Source organism: Epinephelus lanceolatus, chromosome 1, assembly GCF_041903045.1.
Source record: "Epinephelus lanceolatus isolate andai-2023 chromosome 1, ASM4190304v1, whole genome shotgun sequence".
Taxonomy (NCBI): Eukaryota; Metazoa; Chordata; class Actinopteri; order Perciformes; family Serranidae; genus Epinephelus; species Epinephelus lanceolatus.
Window position 1 is genome coordinate 26,797,571 of NC_135734.1, and position 19,967 is coordinate 26,817,537.

The following is a 19,967-nucleotide window of genomic DNA, read 5'->3' on the forward strand; positions in this document are numbered from 1 at the left end:
TCTGTCGTTGTTCACTTGTGGGAATTATAAGTGTGTGACACATTATACTATCTTACATTATTTCCTGTTTAAATTGATGTGTTATTGGTGCTTTGATGTAATTTCAAAAAGTTTAAAATTAAGTCTTGAATCATTTTTCAATAAATATTTCATGAGTGATAGTAGATTGTCAATTATTTGACATTAATAAGTAAAAACAAACATTTATGTCGTGATAAGAGTGATTCCTACATAAATTCAATTTAATTTAAAAGAAAAATACATGTTAAGTTAGACCCTTGGGGCAAGAAGCACCCCTTAGAAAGTGGGTGGAAAACCCTAGGGGCATCCTGCCTCAAATTATCATTTAGTTCTATGATCTATTATATAGTCATATGTGACTTTATATTGTTCATATCTACATAGCCTAATAGCAGTGGTATAGTACTGTAGTTTTAGCAGCTTGCTAATGTTATTAGCTAGCATTGTTAGCTATCTAGAATTAGCCAACATTTCTAGCTTGGTTACTGAAGGAAGATACCCTAAAATAAAAACAATGATCCTGGGGGAAAGGCTATAGGTTTATAGATAATTCATTAATGATTCAGGGTTTGGGTTTTAGTTTGTTTTATAAAGTTAGATAGCTCGTCAGGGGCTTCTTGCCCCTTTACAACATTTCCATTTTTGTGCTGTTACAATAAAAATTGGCTGTTGTACCAATGTATTTCTGTGTGTTGGTTCATGCGTCATCACCCTGCACATGCTAAAATAAATCATTAATATAAATATTTTTAAACTTTACAGTAAATTGACTTAAGGAATCACCCTCCCCCATGTTACCCTGTATAACTGCTGTATACCTGCTGTAACCCCCCCCCCCCCCCCCCGGACAACACCACTGATTACCTTGCAGTCAACATCGCGTGACTTCGCAGATTAATCTCCCTCGCGGGCTGCAGCTTGCTGCTCTTCAAGAAATCGCGTGCTCACTGTTGTACACTCACGAGCACGCACGGCACACCGAGCCCGGGGCCGCGCGGCTCGCACCCAAAACCAGCAGGAGCGAGTCTCGCGCGCGTTCACGTGCATGGCTCGAGGACGCAGCAGCTAAAGCTAAACGGGCAGCAGGCTATCAGGCCCAGATTATTCACGGAGTCTACCGTCGTTCATTTTGTTCAGGCGGACCTCCGACCGGCAGGGATTAGAAACGTGCGAGATCATATGAGTGTGAAGGGGGGAAGATAGCTCAAGATGGTTCGGGAAACCAGACACCTCTGGGTGGGAAATTTACCCGAACATGTTCGAGAGGAGAAAATCGTGGAGCATTTTAAACGGTAGGTTACGCAAGAGGGATCCTCTGTTGGCGAAGCAGCGCGCGCTAGGTGCAGTATACGTTAGCTAGTAGCGACGGGCAGCCTGTGACCAATGCTAACACGGCTAATGTTAGCATTTTTAACTTTTACAAGTCTGGCGGTCTCTTACGTGCTGCCTCTGCTATGTTGCAGCACAGTGATATTTGTTGAAGCGAAATGTCAGGAATGAAACCACTTAAGTGTAAATGTTTACGATTTATAATATTTGGCTAACTTTTGCTAAAGCCAGGGGGCAAGTAGCTAGGTTTGCTAGCCACCGAGCTAACACCCAACCAACCATTTTGTGGGAAGTCAAGACGTTTTCACGATCAGTACAAGCCAAAAGGCAGCTAGCGTCAGCAGGTCAAATAACACGAGATGACTTTTGTTATTTAAGCCACTGAAAACGGGTGACTCATAATGTTATTTCTCTCTGGTCAACGGTGTTGTTAGAGAAGTATCGAAATGTAGAGAAGTCAAGATTTGCGAACGATCAGCGAGCTCTCCGGACTGATTATCAAATGTTAGCAAGTTGTTGAGGTGCTTGACGTCGGTAGCCATCGCTGCACTTAAACAATACTCAGTGTCTTGTAATTTTGCCAAGTTACAAGTAAATTGCTAACCAGCTTTTGCTATTAAGATAAACAAGTATGTACAACGAGATGGCAGCATAAACTTGTATGCTTTCCCATGTTCGTAGAAGACATGAAAACAATATAATCTTATTTGTCTATATATTTCCTACGTGTGTAAAGGAAACTGGAGCAACTCATCAACAAACTCCCCTGCAAAACATCAAACAGTACATCCAGTCATAGTTAATGGGAGCTATTGCAGCATTACTAATGGTCTGGTGACAGCTGTGTTTGATGATATGCTTTTTATAGTTGTTAAACACTGACATTTGACATGTTTTAGGTCTCAGAGGGACGTTTGATTAACGTTAGTACTGTGACTAAACCTCTCAACACTCCCCACAATACTTGTAAAACACTGAATGTAGTAATCCATCTTAACAATTCTAGACACTGTTTAAAACACCTTAAGTTCAAACAGTTAATTCCTGTTTTAATGGTCTTAAATGAAATGTAAGTGCTAACATGTTTTGGTTCATACAGGAGGTGTATGATTATTGCTTGCTTTTAGTATCACTGTCTTTTCTTCTCACTATGAACTAGGTTCTGGCATGCAGAGAAACAGTTGCACTTACCCTAATCTTAGCTGGTGTATGTGTAATTTCCTCTTTGTTTTCGTTGTAATTTCCTCTCAGGTATGGGCGCGTGGAAAGTGTTAAAGTTCTGCGGAAGCGAGGGTCAGAGGGTGGTGTTGCAGCCTTTGTGGATTTTGTGGATATCAAAAGTGCACAGAAGGCTCACAATGCTGTCAACAAGATGGGGGACAGGGACCTTCGGACTGACTACAATGAACCTGGGTCAGTCCCTAGTGCTGTTCGGAGCCTTGAAGACAGCTCACCCTCGAGCAGTCGAGACGTTACAGGATTCTCTAGGGGAACAGTTGGTCCAGTGTTTGGCCCACCTGTGTCCCTTCACACCAGAGAGGGACGTTATGAACGGAGAATAGATGGGTAAGTGGACACGGCCTCCCCTTAAAATCCAGGGGAATCTAGGTATTGGATAGGTGTAAAACCTAAACACATAGTGGGGTTATTCGTGAGGAGTAGATGCCTCAAGGGGGTTGCACAAAGGTAATTAGGGATTGTTCCACTTTTCATCATAATTGACTCGCCTTTCCCATGGGATCTAAGTAAATTAACTACACATTATCATTTGGTAAGGTATCTATAATTCAAGGTTTGACAACTGGTTTGGATATTACATCTGTGAGGAATATCCTGGTGAGTTTTGGATTTATTGCATTTTGTGGGAAACTACCCTGGGGAGCTTTTGGATACTTTCCAACATTTTCCTCCTAAATATGGGATCTAACCTCGATTTTTTTTTTTTTTTTTTTTTTAACTTGGAATTGCCTGAAACTGGAAGTAAATCCCTATCGTGAAGGATGTACTTTTCTTTGAAGAATCCAATTAGGTAACACATCAAGGATGGGGTCATCAGTTTTTTTCCCTCTTGACCACAGCTGATGGATGGACTACTTTTGATATTTTTTGCCTCTGTGGATACGGCCTATTCTGGATTTAAGTTTTGAACAAGTGGATGGAAGAATTGTACATTTGTTACACATCACAAGACCCAATGTAGTGCATATATACTAGGCTATCTCAGTCATATTTAACTATGTATAACAAACACTTTTGTCCCAAATATGGAAGCTATACCAAGAAGACTCTGCAAGAACACCAAGGATCCAAACAAGTTTATGGAGCTATTCTAGTTTTGGATTGATGGCCATGAAGACACATGAAGACCACATAATTGGGATGTACCCTCCTGGATGTACGCACCCGCGCTGGATGTACTGATGTGGACCCTAGTGTGGATAGGTGTAGCTGCCATTCATTCGGATTACTTGAGTGTGGATGTAGCTGTGTAAGGCCTCAGCTCAGTGAGGAGAAGAGCACTCCAAGTTCGTCACAGAGAACTGAAGACAACTTTTTCAAAATAACTTTAACTGTTACCACAAAAAGATGAAGCCTTCCAGTGCGTACACACGATAAGATCCTTGGATTGTGGAATTAAGACATACCTACTAGCCCATGAGGAGTTTGCTTTCTGCGATCATAGTGTCTTTGAGTCTACATGCTTGTAAACTACTTGATATTATCAGTGGAATACATTTTTCACCCATTTTTTCCCCATACCGTAATTTTTGGAACATTCTACTTCCTCGTGCTACAAGACAAGATTGATCCAGTTGGATGTATTTTCCATTCGGGCACCAACTTACTGTATAGTCAACCTGGAGTTCCCTGAATTACCCTGAAGTGCTTCATCATCTTTTTTTTTTCTTTTTTTTTTTTTTTTTTTTAAGAAATCCATATTTATTTATTAACGTCTTATGTTCCTATAGTTTTTTTTCCAACCACATGTCCAGAAATCCATAAAGAGGTCCATTTCTCTGATTGTTTTGTTTTTTCCTTTTTCCATCCAGTGAGGAGAATTAAGTAGCCTAACTGTGGATTATACATCAACAATCTACCGGCCTGGTGCTCCACAGTATTTGAAGATAACGTGCAGTGCGATCCAAGAGAACCGTTTTTGCCTAATTAGATCAATTGATTTTTCTCCTTGGTTTTTCATGCGGGCTCTCACATTCTGATCCACCTAGATTTTATTTGGATTAGTTTCGGTAACTTCTTTTTCCAAAAGGTTGGTATTGCTCTGCCCTCTGCATATTTTCTTTCTCTAACATTCCTTAGTGCTTTGTCTAATAGCAGGTTTTGCACTGCTTTTAGGGAAAAGATTGATTTAATGCAAGAGAGGAAAACATATATATGTTTTATTAAATGCATATATACAAAATATATATGTATTATTTGTCATTTCTTTATGCACATGCCTCTTTTTGCAACATCACATAAATACTACAAATTATTGTTTTCACATTGAATACATTGATCTGAACTGCATGGCATTTTAAATTTCACTACAGAGCTCCTCGATAGGAGAATTGATCGGTACAATATTTAAGAGAAATGTTTGATTTTGATATTTTCTTTTTCTTACCAGCAATACTTCATGAACAGTCAGCCTCTGAAATCAGCTCCCCTGGACACTCGGAGGAGCCAAAAGCGCTCAATGTTTTTGTTTTTGCCAATGTCAGTAATTAAAAGAGACTAAGAAAGAACAGCATTTCAACATTGCTGAATTATGTGTTTGTATGAGTAGATCTTCAAAAAGACTCAAAGAAGGTTTTCGTGACAAAGTCTGGGGCGGCTTTGTTTCATGTGACTGTTTATGAAATTACAGTAAAGGAAATTGTGCTTGTTGGTAGTCTAGTTGCTGTTAGAAAACAAAATGTAATTTTAGGATGCTGACAATTTAGCAGTCGGAGCAGCGCCACACAAGTCAGCTCAATTTTATTTTTATAGCCCAATGTCATAAATCACAAATATGCCTCCAGGGGCTTTAGTCTATACAGCATATGACACCCTCTATCTGTGGACCCTCTTCCATATTAGTGTTTACAGACAGTGCCAGCATTTGATAGGTTGACCACATTATGTCATGTCTTGAAGGGTCAATTCTTTCGGCCTATTAGTCTAGTTAAGAGGAATTTGGTGGTGTTTTTCCTCATCAGTAACACTCTCCTAGTGCTGAAATCCATGTAAACTTCATATTGTCACATTTGAATGAAAATATCACACAACTGCTGTTGTGAAACTTGTTGCTTGAAATAAAAAAAACAGTTCATTAACTTAGGTTAGCGTGAGCAGTTCTTCCTTCTTGGTTGATAAACTAGAACCCCATAGAGGAGTCCAAACTAATGAATTTTGCCAAGGCATGAATCACAGGATCTCTACATTAAAATACTCGCACTGCTCTTAATAAGAGTATTAACCTACACAACTTATCTGGCCTGCTCTCAGCTATGTCTTTGCTGTACCGACCCTTTCACTTTTCACAGTTGTGCACTTAAATGCCACATAGTTTAAATGTAGGAAATTGTTTTTTGCGTTTTTGTTTCAAATCATAGTAATTCTTTTCCCCTCTCTATTGTGTTACTATTTTACAGTAGCTCAGAGAGCCGTGAACGTGCATATGATCACAGCCCGTATGGACACCATGAGCGGAGTGGCACCTTTGACAGACAGCGTCACTACAATGCTGATTATTACAGAGATCGTTCCATGTTTGCTGCCGCTGGCCCAGGGAGCAGTGCTATCGGAGGAAGCTTTGAGGCATCAGACCCACATTTTGACTCTAGGATTCGAGACCCTTTCACTCTAACTAATTCTACACGACGTGACTTATACAGAGATGACAGAGGACGGCGGGTTGATAGAACCTACCATCACCGTCGGAGCCGATCGTCTCATTCCTCACAGTCAAGGCACCCTTCCCCACAACGGACCACAGGACAAACCCCCAAAACTCCTCATTCCCCTAAAAGAGCTCCTTTGTCCCCTGGGAGAGGTCCACGATCTCGATCCCGCAGCAGATCTTCAAGCTCTGATTCTGTCAGCAGCACCAGCAGCACCGGCAGCGGCAGGTGTGATATTTGTTTTGTTATATTTTTCATGTTTCATTAGTTGTTGACTGGATTTTGTCACAAACCATCAACGAGTATCGGCAAATCCTTTTTTCTTCTTTTTTTTTTTTTTTTTTTTTTTTTTTTTTACTACAACAGACATGTCTAAACATTATTCTCTGGTTTTCTGAATTTTTTTAATTTATTTTTTGTGTTTGACAACAGCGATTCAAACAGCAGTTCAAGTGATGGATCTCGGGCACGCTCTGTTCAGTCGTCAGCTGCACATGCCCCTACATCTTCGATGGGACTTGACTCAGATGAGCCTCGAAGAAGCTTTGGAATTAAAGTGCAGAACCTACCAGTGCGCTCCACAGGTGAGTTTCTACATGTCAGCCTCTCAAAGAGTCATACCAGTAACCATTTTAACTTTTCAGACCTACTCAGAAGTATCAATAAATTGTGATGTTCTAAAAGGACTTCATAACACCATTTTATTTATAACATTTGTAAATTGCTTTTGCTATAACTGAAATACAAAGTCGACGTTACTGTACACAGCAGGCTGTAGAGGAAACATGAGCCAAATTAAGATAAAGTAGCACAAGTACATCATGTGACCTGTAAATGTACGCTTATGTTGGAGTACACAAAGCTCATTGGACTGTAATGAAATGTAATTTTGTTTATTATTTATGTTTTATTGACTTTAATGGTTGCCAGAGTGCATTATCAGAAACTGAGGATGGACATTTATGCTGTTGTTGTAATTTATAATGCAAATTATATTCTTGGGTCTGTTCACACAAATATGTACTGTCATATGGTGCTTGGTAACCTTCAGTTTGGATGTGATCCCACTGGTATACAGGTCGCTCTGCTTCTAATATTTCCGCAGATGCACCCATGCCAATTTACCACTGTAATTATAGCAACAGTTCCCAGACTGCAATCTTATATTTTGTAACTTCACATTTTAAAATCTCTGAGTATAAACCTTTGTCATTTTATATATACCTGTGAAGCTCAAGGCAGTGAGTATGACTTTGAAAAGATGTGGTGTGCACAAGGTTCAGCAACACCAGTTGGCTAGTAGCCAGTGTCAGTAGAATAGCCAGGGTGGAGTAGGAAACATAAAACTTAAAACATCCTGATCGAGATTAATTCACTGCTTTAAAAACAAATAAAAATTAATGTATTGTTGATTAAGACTGTGACACTATATCCCCCACAACAAGAACTTTGGACTTTTGTCAGCCAGTCATATCTGCTTGCCAGCCACATTCATATTACTGTAACAAGTATGCTCCAGTTTCAGTAGGAAATTGGAAACCTAGAGATTTAGTGACTGTGAAAAGAAGCTGAGGGGAGAAAATGATGAGAGTCAGCAATAAGTAAAACATTCCAAGGTTTATGTGCAAATTAATTCTTATTAAAAGATCCTGTAAACTTGGTTGTTTTTTGTTATTTTAAATTCTTTGGAAAATCTGTTTATAAAAATTTGAATTGGATGATCATCTTTTTTTCCCTCCACAGACACGAGTTTAAAAGATGGACTTTTCCATGAGTTCAAGAAACATGGGAAAGTGACCTCAGTGCAGATCCATGGAGCATCAGAAGACCGCTATGGTTTGGTGTTCTTCAGACAGCAGGAGGATCAAGAGAAAGCCCTCACTGTCTCCAAAGGAAAGCTGTTCTTTGGCATGCTGATTGAAGTCACTGCCTGGAATGGTCCTGGTAAGTGATGACAAATATACATAACCGTAATGTAATGAATACTTGCTGCCAGCTAATGAATTCAACAAACATTTCTTAGAACGTTGGTTTCATGCTGTTGTGGAGAATATGAACTTGACATTTAGCAGCATGTCCGTAATATCAATAAACCTCCTCCTTCCCTCAGAAACAGAGAGTGAAAATGAGTTCAGGCCCTTGGATGGGCGGATAGATGAGTTCCACCCAAAGGCCACAAGGACACTGTTTATAGGCAACCTTGAGAAGACCACCAGTTATCAACAACTTCTTGACATCTTTCAACGCTTTGGAGAAATTGTGGTATGCTACCATTTGAATGTGTATGGTAAATTAGTACATTTTTCACTTGATTGGGGTCTGTAATTGTTCTGTCTTGTCTCCTCAAGGACATTGACATCAAGAAAGTAAATGGAGTTCCCCAGTATGCCTTTGTGCAGTACTCTGATATTGCCAGTGTCTGCAAGGCCATTAAGAAGATGGATGGGGAGTATCTGGGCAGTAACAGACTAAAGGTAGAGATTTACGGTAGACACTCTTTACATTTCTGAGGCCTGTATTATGAAGCCAGTTCAGCTTGCCCAGCTGAACTGGCATATTTTTGTTACCTGGCTTGACTAACCCTAAAATGCGCCATATAGATAACCAGTGTTACGAAGCTGGCTATCAACTGGCTCAGTCAACTCTGCATTTTCCTATGCAGTCACAAGTGTGTTCATGTGAAAGAGGCGAGGTTGTTAATGGCTTGCAACATCATCAGAACCATGAATGAAGTACTTCATATGATATAACGGTAATACTAATTGACTGCGGGAATGTTTTGCTTTAGGGACAGAAGTTAAATTCATCGGCATGCAATGCAAAGGACAGCCTGTAACCTTACAACAGAAGAACAACATGTAGAAACACTAGGAAAATGTTAAAAATATTAAAAGTAGGCAGAGGCTTAGGAATTAGGCCATTACATATGACTTAAGTGTATTGTATTTTTTTTAGCTTTGTATTTGAATCATCAAAAAACTACTTTGAATTTGTGACAACACTTCATGCCAGGTTGTTTCCTTTGCCGAAGTGAAGATTGGAAAAGTAGTTAGTTACTGATGAGGTCTATCTAACTGAAAATGTTGCATTTATAATAAGGTGAGCCAAATAACAGTGTGGATTATTTTTATTCGTTTTTCTTTCCAGTTCTCATCACACAGGTGTCTCATGTTATTTTGAGCTGCAGTGTAAATTATCCACAGTGTTAGCTGTCACTCCTGGGACAAAATAAACACAATTGAAATACAGCTAAACTCATCATTATGTGTTTAGTGTGTAGCCCTACACGCTCTGTTCGTTTGTTAGAAGCTGTTTTAAAACCACAGTGGAAATGAAAACCCTGGACCAATAAAATGATTCGAGTGACCTATAAAAATATAGCCTATATTCTTTTTTTCCTCTCACTCAGGGCTTTTGTCGATGTCGAAATAATTTATTTTCCAGTGATCTCACTGGTTAGTGGTTGGCATGTTGACAGGTTGTGATCCAATACTCTTAAGTTAACCTCCTCTGGAGCAGGTTAGCTGTTCAGGATAAGTTACCCAGTACTTTTTCCAGTAAAAAGTGAACCATCTTCGTAGTACTGAAAACCTAGGGTTAACCCTGAAGTCTCCTCACCAACAGCAAACCTTGCTTCATAGTACAGGCCTCAGGTCTTAGTAGGTTTTCAGTGTATTGCATCTTGTGTATATAATATGCACGTTGCTCTCTTTCTCCTTGCAGCTTGGGTTTGGGAAGAGTATGCCCACAACATGTGTTTGGCTAGATGGTTTGGCAACCAGTATTACAGAGCAATACCTCACACGGCATTTCTGCCGCTATGGACATGTAGTTAAGGTAAGATGTTATATTTTCTCTTGCTAAAGATTTGGTGCTTTTGATTTTCATGCTGTGTAGTTTTAGAAACACTGACTGCATATTATTGTCCTTTTTAGGTGGTATTTGACAGATTGAAAGGGATGGCCCTCATCTTGTACAACAACACAGATTTTGCTCAGGCAGCTGTAAGGGAGACCAAAGGTTGGAAGATTGGTGGCAATAAAATAAAGGTAAACAATAACAACTCTTGGGTTTATTCGTGAAATGTATTTTTCATGTGTGTATGTTTATGTATTTAAGTGTATTAACCTATTTACTTTTTCATGAAAGGTGGATTTTGCCAGTCAAGAGAGTCAGATGGCATTCTACCGATCCATGCAGGCATCTGGTCAAGACATTAGAGACTTCTATGAAATTCCTCCTGAACGACGGTACATTGCCCATATTGTTAATTGCATGCAAGAAATGATGTTCAAAACTATATATTTATTTATTTATTTATGTTATTTTATTTTATTTTAAATGTCACAAAATTATTAGTTCATGGAATTTATAAGATTATTATTTCAAATGAAATGACCCTGATAGAATATGTCTGTAAGGTGATAATCTTTAGAATATCAAAGCAAAGTAGCAAAATATTTAAGAACTTTTTATCTTAAAGTGACAGTGCAGTTTTATAAAATGATCAATTATATAGGTGAATTATTTAACAGAATTCATTTATTTTTCTCTTCCTGTTTTCTCCGTTCACTCTACAGAGAGGAACGCAGACCTCCATACCATGAATTTACAGCAGAAAGGGCTTACTATGAGAATATAAGAACCCCTGGCCTCTATCCAGAGGAAGCTCGAAGAGACTACGCTGCTCGCAGCAGAGACCGTTTTCCTGAGCTGGAGCACTATCAGGCAGATCACTTTGACCCACGTTATCATGAGGATCCAAGAGACTACAGGGACTACAGAGACCCCTTTGAGCAAGACATTCGAAAATACACGTATATTCAAAGAGAGCGAGAAAGAGAACGAGAGCGTTTTGAGGCTGACCGCAGCAGGTGGAGCCCCTCCCATCCAAGGCGACCTGTCACTCCTACAGTATCGCCCTCACCATCAGAGCGTGCTCCCAGAGATCCAGAACGGCGAGTTTACAGCCAATCCTCTGAGCGCAGTGGGAGTGTAAGCTCAATGTCACCACCACACTTTGACAAATCTGAAAAGACCCTGCTGGAACATGCCTCAAAGAGTGACAAGAGTGACAAGAGCAGCCAACCAGATCGTGTGGCAGGTGCTGAGAAAATCAAACGTGCGAAGCGAAAAGAAAAAGGTGATAAAGACAAAGCTGAGAAGATTAAATCAAGGAAAGCAAAGGGGCAGTCCCCATCCAACCCACTGCCTGACGCAGAGATTGAGACTGGATTTGATGGTGGGTCTGGAAGAGGAAGGGGATCAGACCAGGATGCTAATGAGAGGCAGAAATGTAAGGGGGATGGTGAATCTCTTACTGGAAATCAGTTGTCAACTGCTCATCATGACTCTATAAAAAGTGAAAGATCAGAAATGAGTAAAAGTGAGAATTCGGAATTGGATGGAAAAAATCGACTCAAGAAACATCTAAAGCCTGATATTGGAAATGACGGGAAAGATTTGTCTGTGGATTCAGATCGCCTTGCTGCAAGAAAAAGGCGCTTTGCTGATTCCGGTGGAAGGACTATTCGTCAGAAAAGAAGCAGGCATGAAGAGGAGGATGCTATTCCATCTGCTGACTTTGGTGCCGGTGCCACATATTTGAAAGAGTCAGACGCTGACAAACACAAAGATTTACAACGGAGAGATTCAAGGCTCAAAACGGACAAAAGCAGCACTCAGAAGGATGGTCAAGAGGACCTTAGAGGACAAAGAGAGAAGTCAGAGGGATCTTTGGACCCACTGGAGCCAAAACGACATCCAGGGCACACTTCATCCAGAAGGTTTTCACATGAGGGGATTGCAGACCAAAGCAGTACAAGAGAACAAGAACACCATGCTGCTTTCAAATTTGGTACTCAGAATGCTGACACTGACAAAAATGTTAAGAACAAGGAAGACCATGTTGACATTGATCTCTCTCAGAGTTACCGCAAGCAAATGGAGCAAAATAGACGGTTACACCAGCAGCAACAACAGCGTGAGTCTGACAAACCTGAAAAACCAGGAAGTCCTCAAGGCAGTGAAACGGAGGACTTGGAACATCGCAGTCTTGTGCATGAAGTTGGTAAACCACCTGAGGATGTCACCGATAATTTCCCATCTCATAAACTAAAGAAACTAGACCAATTTGAAACTGACTCAGGGATTAAGAGGGAGCGTGTCTACCGGAGCTTTAGGCAAAAAAGTGAAGATCCTGACTGGAACAATATCTCCTCTCCAGGACATCAGCACTTCTCTCACCATGCAGATGAGGACTTTGTGGACCCTTCCCAGAAAGAGTTGTGTAGAAATGAGGAAAAAATTCACCCAGATCTAGAGCTATTAGTTAAAAGGACACATAACACACAGGTGAACAAGCCAAACACTTCTTTACTTAGTGTGGAAGAAGAGCAACAAAAGAGATGGGAGAGCAGAGTCAAACAAGACTTATTGCCTGACCTTAACTTTTCCAGAAGTCTAAGTAAAAACATTCACAATCGCAAGCGTTTAGAATATGGTATTTGGCATGACTTGGAGCCTGGGGAAGTACGATCTGACTCTGAGGAGGACAGAGAGAACAAACCCCACTCTCCTGTGCCCTCCACATCTATGCCTTTTTCCGAGAGGCAAAGGGTAGACAGGTTTTCAGACCCCAAACTAGCCCATCTCGAAAGGAACAAATTCTATTCCTTTGCACTTGATCAAACCATCACACCTGATACAAAGGCTCTGCTTGAACGTGCAAAATCTCTTTCCTCTTCCAGAGAAGATAATTGGTCATTTTTGGATTATGATTCTCACTTTGCAAGTTTCCGCAACAGGAAGGATACTGAGAAGGTCGAATCAGCACCAAGGCCTACACCCTCCTGGTATATGAAAAAGAAAAAGATTCGAAGTGGATCTGAAGACAAACTTGATGACAGGAAGGAGGAGCCTAAGCCAGAGGAACAGGAACGCAGGGAATTATTTGCTTCCCGCTTCCTACACAGTCCCGTCTTTGAGCTGGACTCTAGGCGACTGCAACACTTGGAGCGCAAACATGAAGAACCTGAGCCTACACAAAACCAACAACCTGGTCAGCAAGGCACAGTAGATGGTGAACTTGACTCAGGGCCAGTTGTCCTTTTCCACAGTCGTTTTTTGGAACTCACGCGACTGCAACAACAGAAGAATAAAACCCACCAAGAGGCAAAAGTAGACACAATGGCCATGGATGAGAATAAAGTGGAAAAAGCATCTGTTCAAGAGCAACAGGCTTTGCAGTCACCGCAAACAGAATCTGTCATGGATCCAGAAATCAAACCCATCAGTCCTGCTGAAGAGCCGATTACTGAACCCCGACTCACAGTTACTTCTGTCACCCAGTCTGTGGTTAAGGACTTTGCTCTACCAGAAGAGAAATGTGTTGCATCAAATCCAGTCCCTGATCCATATACTCATGTGTCTGTCATAAAGGAAGAGGTAAAAGAAGAGGTAAAAGAAAATGAACCTCTCGTACCCATGCACCACCCATTAAATGAGGCACCTTCTGATTCTGAACCTGCACCAGTAGCAGCACCCGAACCCAGTTATTCAGTCGATGGATGTAAACTTTCTCCATCTGATGGGAAATTGGATATTGTTACTGAGGATGTAAAACCACTCTGTACAGAAAAACCTTGCCGCCGTGACTCTCATGATGAGTTTGTTAGCATTTCAGAAGCAGAGCCAGATCCTGAGACTACACATCCAGAAGTGCCTGAAGCCACGAGTCCCATACCACCCAGTCTTGTAGAGGAAGAAAAAGAGAAAGAGACCCATTTTGCTTGTAAGGCTGTAGCAGAGCCAGAGGAAGAGAAGAAACTTGGTAAAGTGCAGATGCCCACTGATAATGACACAAATGATGAGTTAGTCTCACCTCAAAAAGAGCATAAAACAAAAGAAATAAAAAATAAAAAGTGCAAACAATCCCCTGCTCAAGTTGCTCCAGTTCCTGTCATGTCTACCTCTGGTTCTGAGAAACAAGCAACACGCAAGAGTGAACGCATTGACAAAGAGAAGCTTAAACATGGATCATCCCCAAGAGCTGAATCAAAGTCCACAGGCAAATCACCTATTCATGGATCAGAACCTGAAACATCAGAGCCAGGCATATCAGCAGGCAGAGCAAGGCGACGAAATGTTAGATCTGTGTATGCCACCCCAGTTGGAGATGATGTGCCCATTCGTTCTGGAAAGGAAATCACTGAGTCACCGCGCTCTGTAAGAAAGCGAGGTACAGATAAAGATGCAACCCAACAACAAAATATCGAACAAGATCCACCTGCTCCAACCCCAGCAACTAAACGAGGGCGTCCTCCCAAGAATAGACGACAGGGTGACGAGAGTTCAGCAGTTAAAGTAGAAAAATCAAAAATGGACAATAAAGACACAGATTCAAATGAATCAGAAGGTGGGGAACGAATTCCAAGAGGGTCAAAAGGGAAAACACCCCCTCATGGCACAAAAGGTTCACTGAATCCAATGCCCACAGTCTCAGGATCTGGATCAACAAGGAAGGGGGAAAAAACTGAAGTGGCTGAGGATGATGATCAGGAAATGGATTTCACAGATGAAGATTCTTTGGCTTTGCAAGTTTCATCAAGTTCATGTAAAGAGGATCCATCAATAAAAGTTGAGCAAAAGAAAGAAGAGAAAGACAAACAAGGAAGAGATGCTGTCAAAAATAAAGATGTTTTCCGTGAGAAGGCCTGTGAGGGTAAATCAAATGGGAAAGAGCAAGATTCCCCACCTTTAGAAGATAAACCCACCTCAGAAAAAGACAGGATTGTAAGAGGAAAAACCAAGTTGACAAGGACTCCTAAGTCTCCTGTTCTCAAGAACCTCAAAATCAGACTAAATGTGACAGAGGTAAAAGATCTTCTTCAGTTAGGGGATGATGAACTTGGGAATCAAGAGGATTCTTCAAAAAAGATAAGATCTGGTGACCACAGTGATCATGTTTCAGAGTGTACTAATGCTAACAAAGAAGGCTCCAACAATGAAGAAAAGGAAAATGCCACTTTGGACAAAAATGAGCTCTTGGAAACACCAAAAAGCTTAATTTCACAGGAGCTGGAATTGGAGCAGGCAGTGGAGAACATTGCTAAACTTACAGATCCAGCTTTTCCATCAGAACCAGCAACACCACCTGTACCACATACAGAAGTAAAAAGTGACCCAGAGGAAGAAAAACCCTCTAATCCTGCTAGTGAGACAGAACTCATGGCTGCTATTTACTCAATAACTCCTGAGGACGGAGCTGTACCCATAACCCAAGCACCTCCACCAAGTGCAGATGTAGTTTCAGAACCTGAGATACAGGACTTGATTCCACCTGCCAAGGAAGAAGAATCTGAAACCAGTACGGCTGCTATACAGGAGGAACCTGTCTTCCCTACCACACCCAAAAAGGGCACCAAAAGACCTAAAACACCTAAACGTCCTAAAGTCCAAAAGCAAGCAAGGAAAGATTCAAAGGAAGGACCCTTAATAAGTGAGGAATTGACAACTCCTTTATCAGATAGCCCACCTTCAGATATAAATACTGTTCCTGCAACAACGCCATCAGCAGCAACTGCTGCCGTTATTACTCCTACAACTTGGAAGCCAGAACCTGGGCCATTAGCTGTCAAAGCTACAGATGTAAATGCAGAGTCAGAGTCATCTTCTGAAGAACAGATTCAACATCTTAAATCTGTTAATCCCCGGTCTAAGAGTCCAATATGCCCAAAGCCCCAACAGGTTCCACCTGAGTGCACCTCTCCTTCCCTGTCTCCATTAGGTAGCAGGCCAAATATCAGACCCATTCCAACAAGTAGAATTCCTGTTTCTCCACCAGATTGGCGCCACCAGTCCAAAGACACAGGGGTCTCCCCTTCACCTGTCATGCCATTGGCATCCAAGGAAAACCAGCCTTTACCCTCAGACCCTGACAACATAGATACTGACCATGGTACAAGTGACTTGAGACAGATTCTTATGAAACACAAAAATATTTCATTGTCAGGCACAAGTTCTATTCCTAGTAATCTGCCCACCTTGCGAGATCAGAACCCCTCTGAAAGTAATACTTTATCAGCTGTTGTGCCAAATAAATCACCACTGCCCGGTAGTGGAATGGCAGCTCATCCAGCTCCACCTATAGTTCGACCTCCAGCCTCACTGCCATCTCCTGAGACAAAGTCTGTGATCTCTGTTATTGCATCCACTGCAACCTCTGTTATCAGTCGTGTTTGCAACCCTCCTGAGCCTGAGGACAAAATAAACATAAACATTGGAAATCCGTGTTTGGACATGACTCTACCCAAACCATCTTACAGGCCCAGCAAAGACGATACTGGACCATACCATGGGCCGTCTGTTGCTGATGAGGGAGGAAGTGCTGCACGCTTCATTGTTGAGAGCCCCACTCTTGGTACAGGATCTTGCCCAGGTCTGAGAGTTAATACTTCTGAAGGAGTGGTGGTGTTGAGCCACTCAGGGCAGAAAACAGAGGGACCACAGAGGATTAGTGCAAAAATAAGTCAAATCCCACAAGCAACTGCAGGTGACATGGAATCTCAGCAGTTGGTATCCATGCCCCAGATAAAACAGGAAATGTATGGTCATTCTCATTTAGGACTTCAGAAAGGCCCTTCATTGCAGACAGATCATGGGCATCCTGGTAAGACGCAGTCAACTTTGTCTTCTATTAAACAAGAAAGCGCTGGTTTGGAAAAGATGGAATCTACTTACCAATCTGGAACACAAGGAGTAGTGAAGCGTCTCACACAGGGTAACCAGCAAGCAATGAGTTACCATCAGGAGTACATGCCAATAAAACATCAGAAGAAAATGGACAGCGCTGATCCTCACAGTACAGATGGAGCTAAACCACCTTGGACCTCTGCTGTAAGTCCTGCCATAAGCCCCCATTTGCCCTCTCCACCTGGCAACCATGTAGGCTTTGTTACAGCGGCTGGTGACAGAGGTCCCTCCCACATCAGTGGAGTCAAACAGGAACCACGGTCCCCTCGCAAATCAGGTCATCCACACTCTCCGTTTACTAAAGTGTCCTCACCCATAGGCTCTTCGTCACCCAAGGGAATACCAGTGATGTTATCCACTGGCCTACCTGCCATGCAGCAGTTTATTACTGGTGTACATCATCCAGAGCAGTCGGTTATCATGCCACCTCATAGTGTACCTGGAGGCTTGGGACGGATGTCTCCTCACCGTGTTACCCAGTCAATTCCAGTGGGGCATCTTGTCCAAGGAGATGTACGGGTCAATACTCCACCCCTTTCTGTGATGAGCTATGGGATGCATAGTGAGCCTCTTGCCTCTCCCTGGTCTGGTTCTATGCAGCCACGGCCCACCTCACCCCAGGCTGTTGGCAGAGACAAGGTTCTCAAGGTGAACCCTGGTTCTTTGAGGGGTCATGAAGGGGAACAGGAAGAAGCCAGACGCTTCCACCAGGCTCCAGGAAGACAGTCTGCACAGTTAAAGCCAGAGACTATGCAGTCAGATCCTCGCGGGCCTTTGCGGAGTAATGTCCCACTAGAAACATACATGGCACAAAGAGATATGCGTGTACTCTTGCACCAACAGGGAGAGCGTTTGACCACAGACCCACATTCTGGACACATTCAAGAGACTCTTCCCCCATCTTCAGCACCCTCCAGCCTACCCTTATCCTTGTCTCCTAGAGCACACGTTTTGCCTAAAGGTGTGTCCGAGAAGGATGTAACAAAGCCATTAGAGGCAAAAAGGCCACACTCTCCTCTTCCTAAAGATGGAATGATGGGGATCAGACAATCTGGGCAAGCAATAGCATCTCCCCAGAGAGTTCAGCTAATGCCACCAGGACCTAGTGGTTCATTCCCAGAGTACTCTGGGATCTACTCAAACCCAAGAGGCATCCATTCTCAAATACCAGAGACATCTCCTCTTGGACTTAACCAGCCACCGCTGAACGTCACACCAACTATGGTGAGTTCATTGTACTTAACACTTTAGTTTAATAGACCATCACCTAGCTAAAAGTAAAAAAAAAAAATAATACAACAGTCGTGCAATAAACGCTACCATCAAAATAGTTGCAATGTTCTAGAGAGTTGCTGATTTAACTCTGGTTATTTTGAAAGCTGTGGTGTAGTGATAAGCTGGGCACTTGATAAAAAGCAGGCCAACTGAGTGTTTATGTGAACCTGGGTTATTGTCTATATGTTACAGAGACTGTTCATGACACATTACACTATTGTCTTAAATCCTCAGGGTGCAGACCTCCAGACGAAACCAGATGGCAAGATGACGCAGCCTGTTAATATGGTGCAGTTGCTCACGGTAAGACGAAACTCATCACAACAGTTAAATTGTTGGTCTGAACAACAGCTGGCTTTGTCTGACATAACTTGTCTTTGTTTTGTCTTACATTTAAACAGAAATACCCTATTGTGTGGCAAGGCCTGCTGGCACTGAAGAATGACACAGCTGCAGTCCAGTTGCATTTTGTCTGTGGAAACAAAGCTTTGGCTCATCGATCACTGCCCCTTCAAGAAGGAGGCGCATTGCTTAGGATTGTCCAGAGAATGAGACTAGAGGCTTCGCAACTGGAGAGTGTAGCCCGGAGAATGACAGTATGTTTTTTGGCCTACTCCCATTGAGTCATTTTTTTTCTGTTTCATTAAATAGTCTTCTAACAGCATGTACACTTTTTTTCTCCACAGGGGGACAGTGACTTCTGTCTTCTTCTTGCCCTGCCATGTGGACGAGATCAAGACGATGTCCTAAACCAAACTCAAGCTCTTAAGGCTGCTTTCATTAACTACCTGCAGACAAAGTTGGCTGCTGGTATTATCAATATCCCCAACCCAGGCTCCAATCAGGTGAGGCATTTGTTTACGTGTCTGTAATCTGTGTTCATGTGTGACCTCTACAGTCTCATTTAAAAAAGTAACCTGTTTTCTGTGTTGACTATAATTTATTATTGCTGCCTCATTGCACAAATGATGCACATGACCAGAAGCGTAATCTTGCTTTATCAAACACCTGTCCGATATTACATCTGTTGGTTCTTTGTAACTTCATATATGTAATTGATGTTTTCTTTCTTGTTCCAGCCTGCCTATGTGCTACAGATTTTCCCACCATGCGAATTTTCAGAGAGCCACTTATCTCAGCTCGCTCCCGACCTCCTCAACAGGATCTCCAGCATCTCACCACACCTCATGATTGTCATCACCTCTGTGTAACCTTCAACGTGGCGAACCGTAACATCAATGGATGTTCTCGCTGATGAGCCTCAGGAAACCAGAGGAATATAAGAATTTTGTTTTTCTCCTGGACACAATGGGAATGTGTAGGATATACCCTATTGACGCTTTTTTTTCTTATGTCACTCCTGTCTGGTATTTTTGTCCTTCTCAAAAGAACTCAGGGATGGACCAAACCAGAATCAGTCTTATTTGACCATTTCTCTGCTGTATTTCTATTTATTGGAGTTTTATTTTAATGTTCGGAGATGCTCTGAAGAAAAAAAAAAATCAGGATGTTTGAACAACAATGAGTGACTATCTGGGTGGCCTTTTTTTCTTTCATCTGTCTTTTATTAATTGATTGTCAAATTCATTTCTTCACAAGAGTGGATCGTACAAGCTGTTGCGCCACAATGGCTAAAAGACATTTCAACATGTAATTTTAATTAATTATGTACAGACTTCCTCGCCCAGGCTTTCGTTAGAGGAAGAA

General features: G+C 41.8%; 1 protein-coding gene across 4 annotated transcripts; it reads left to right on the top strand.

Annotated features, from left to right (window-relative positions):
• Positions 1–1,056: 1,056 nt before the first annotated feature.
• LOC117256187 (msx2-interacting protein) lies at positions 1,057–19,745 on the top strand. 4 transcript variants are annotated; one of them, XM_033625442.2, is made up of 15 exons: positions 1,057–1,313; positions 2,602–2,916; positions 5,985–6,461; positions 6,666–6,817; positions 7,977–8,177; positions 8,344–8,495; positions 8,582–8,707; positions 9,957–10,070; positions 10,169–10,282; positions 10,383–10,483; positions 10,814–18,209; positions 18,495–18,563; positions 18,662–18,856; positions 18,947–19,105; positions 19,340–19,745. In XM_033625442.2, exons 1-15 carry the CDS (start codon positions 1,231–1,233, stop codon positions 19,469–19,471), a joined length of 9,786 nt encoding a protein of 3,261 aa, XP_033481333.1. In that variant the 5' UTR covers positions 1,057–1,230; the 3' UTR covers positions 19,472–19,745. The 4 variants fall into 4 exon arrangements, with proteins under 4 accessions (XP_033481333.1, XP_033481334.1, XP_033481336.1 ...); XM_033625443.2 differs by having other exon boundaries at positions 1,084–1,313; positions 5,988–6,461; XM_033625445.2 differs by lacking the exons at positions 1,057–1,313; positions 2,602–2,916 and adding an exon at positions 3,283–4,618.
• The last annotated feature ends 222 nt before the right edge of the window (positions 19,746–19,967 follow it).

Coding starts and splice junctions, on each gene's coding strand:
- LOC117256187 (XM_033625442.2), top strand. CDS start 1,231: ATGGTTCGGGAAACCAGACACCTCTGGGTGGGAAATTTACCCGAACAT. Junction 10,283..10,382: donor TTGGTGGCAATAAAATAAAG/GTAAACAATAAC, acceptor TTTTCATGAAAG/GTGGATTTTGCCAGTCAAGA. Junction 18,564..18,661: donor ATATGGTGCAGTTGCTCACG/GTAAGACGAAAC, acceptor ACATTTAAACAG/AAATACCCTATTGTGTGGCA.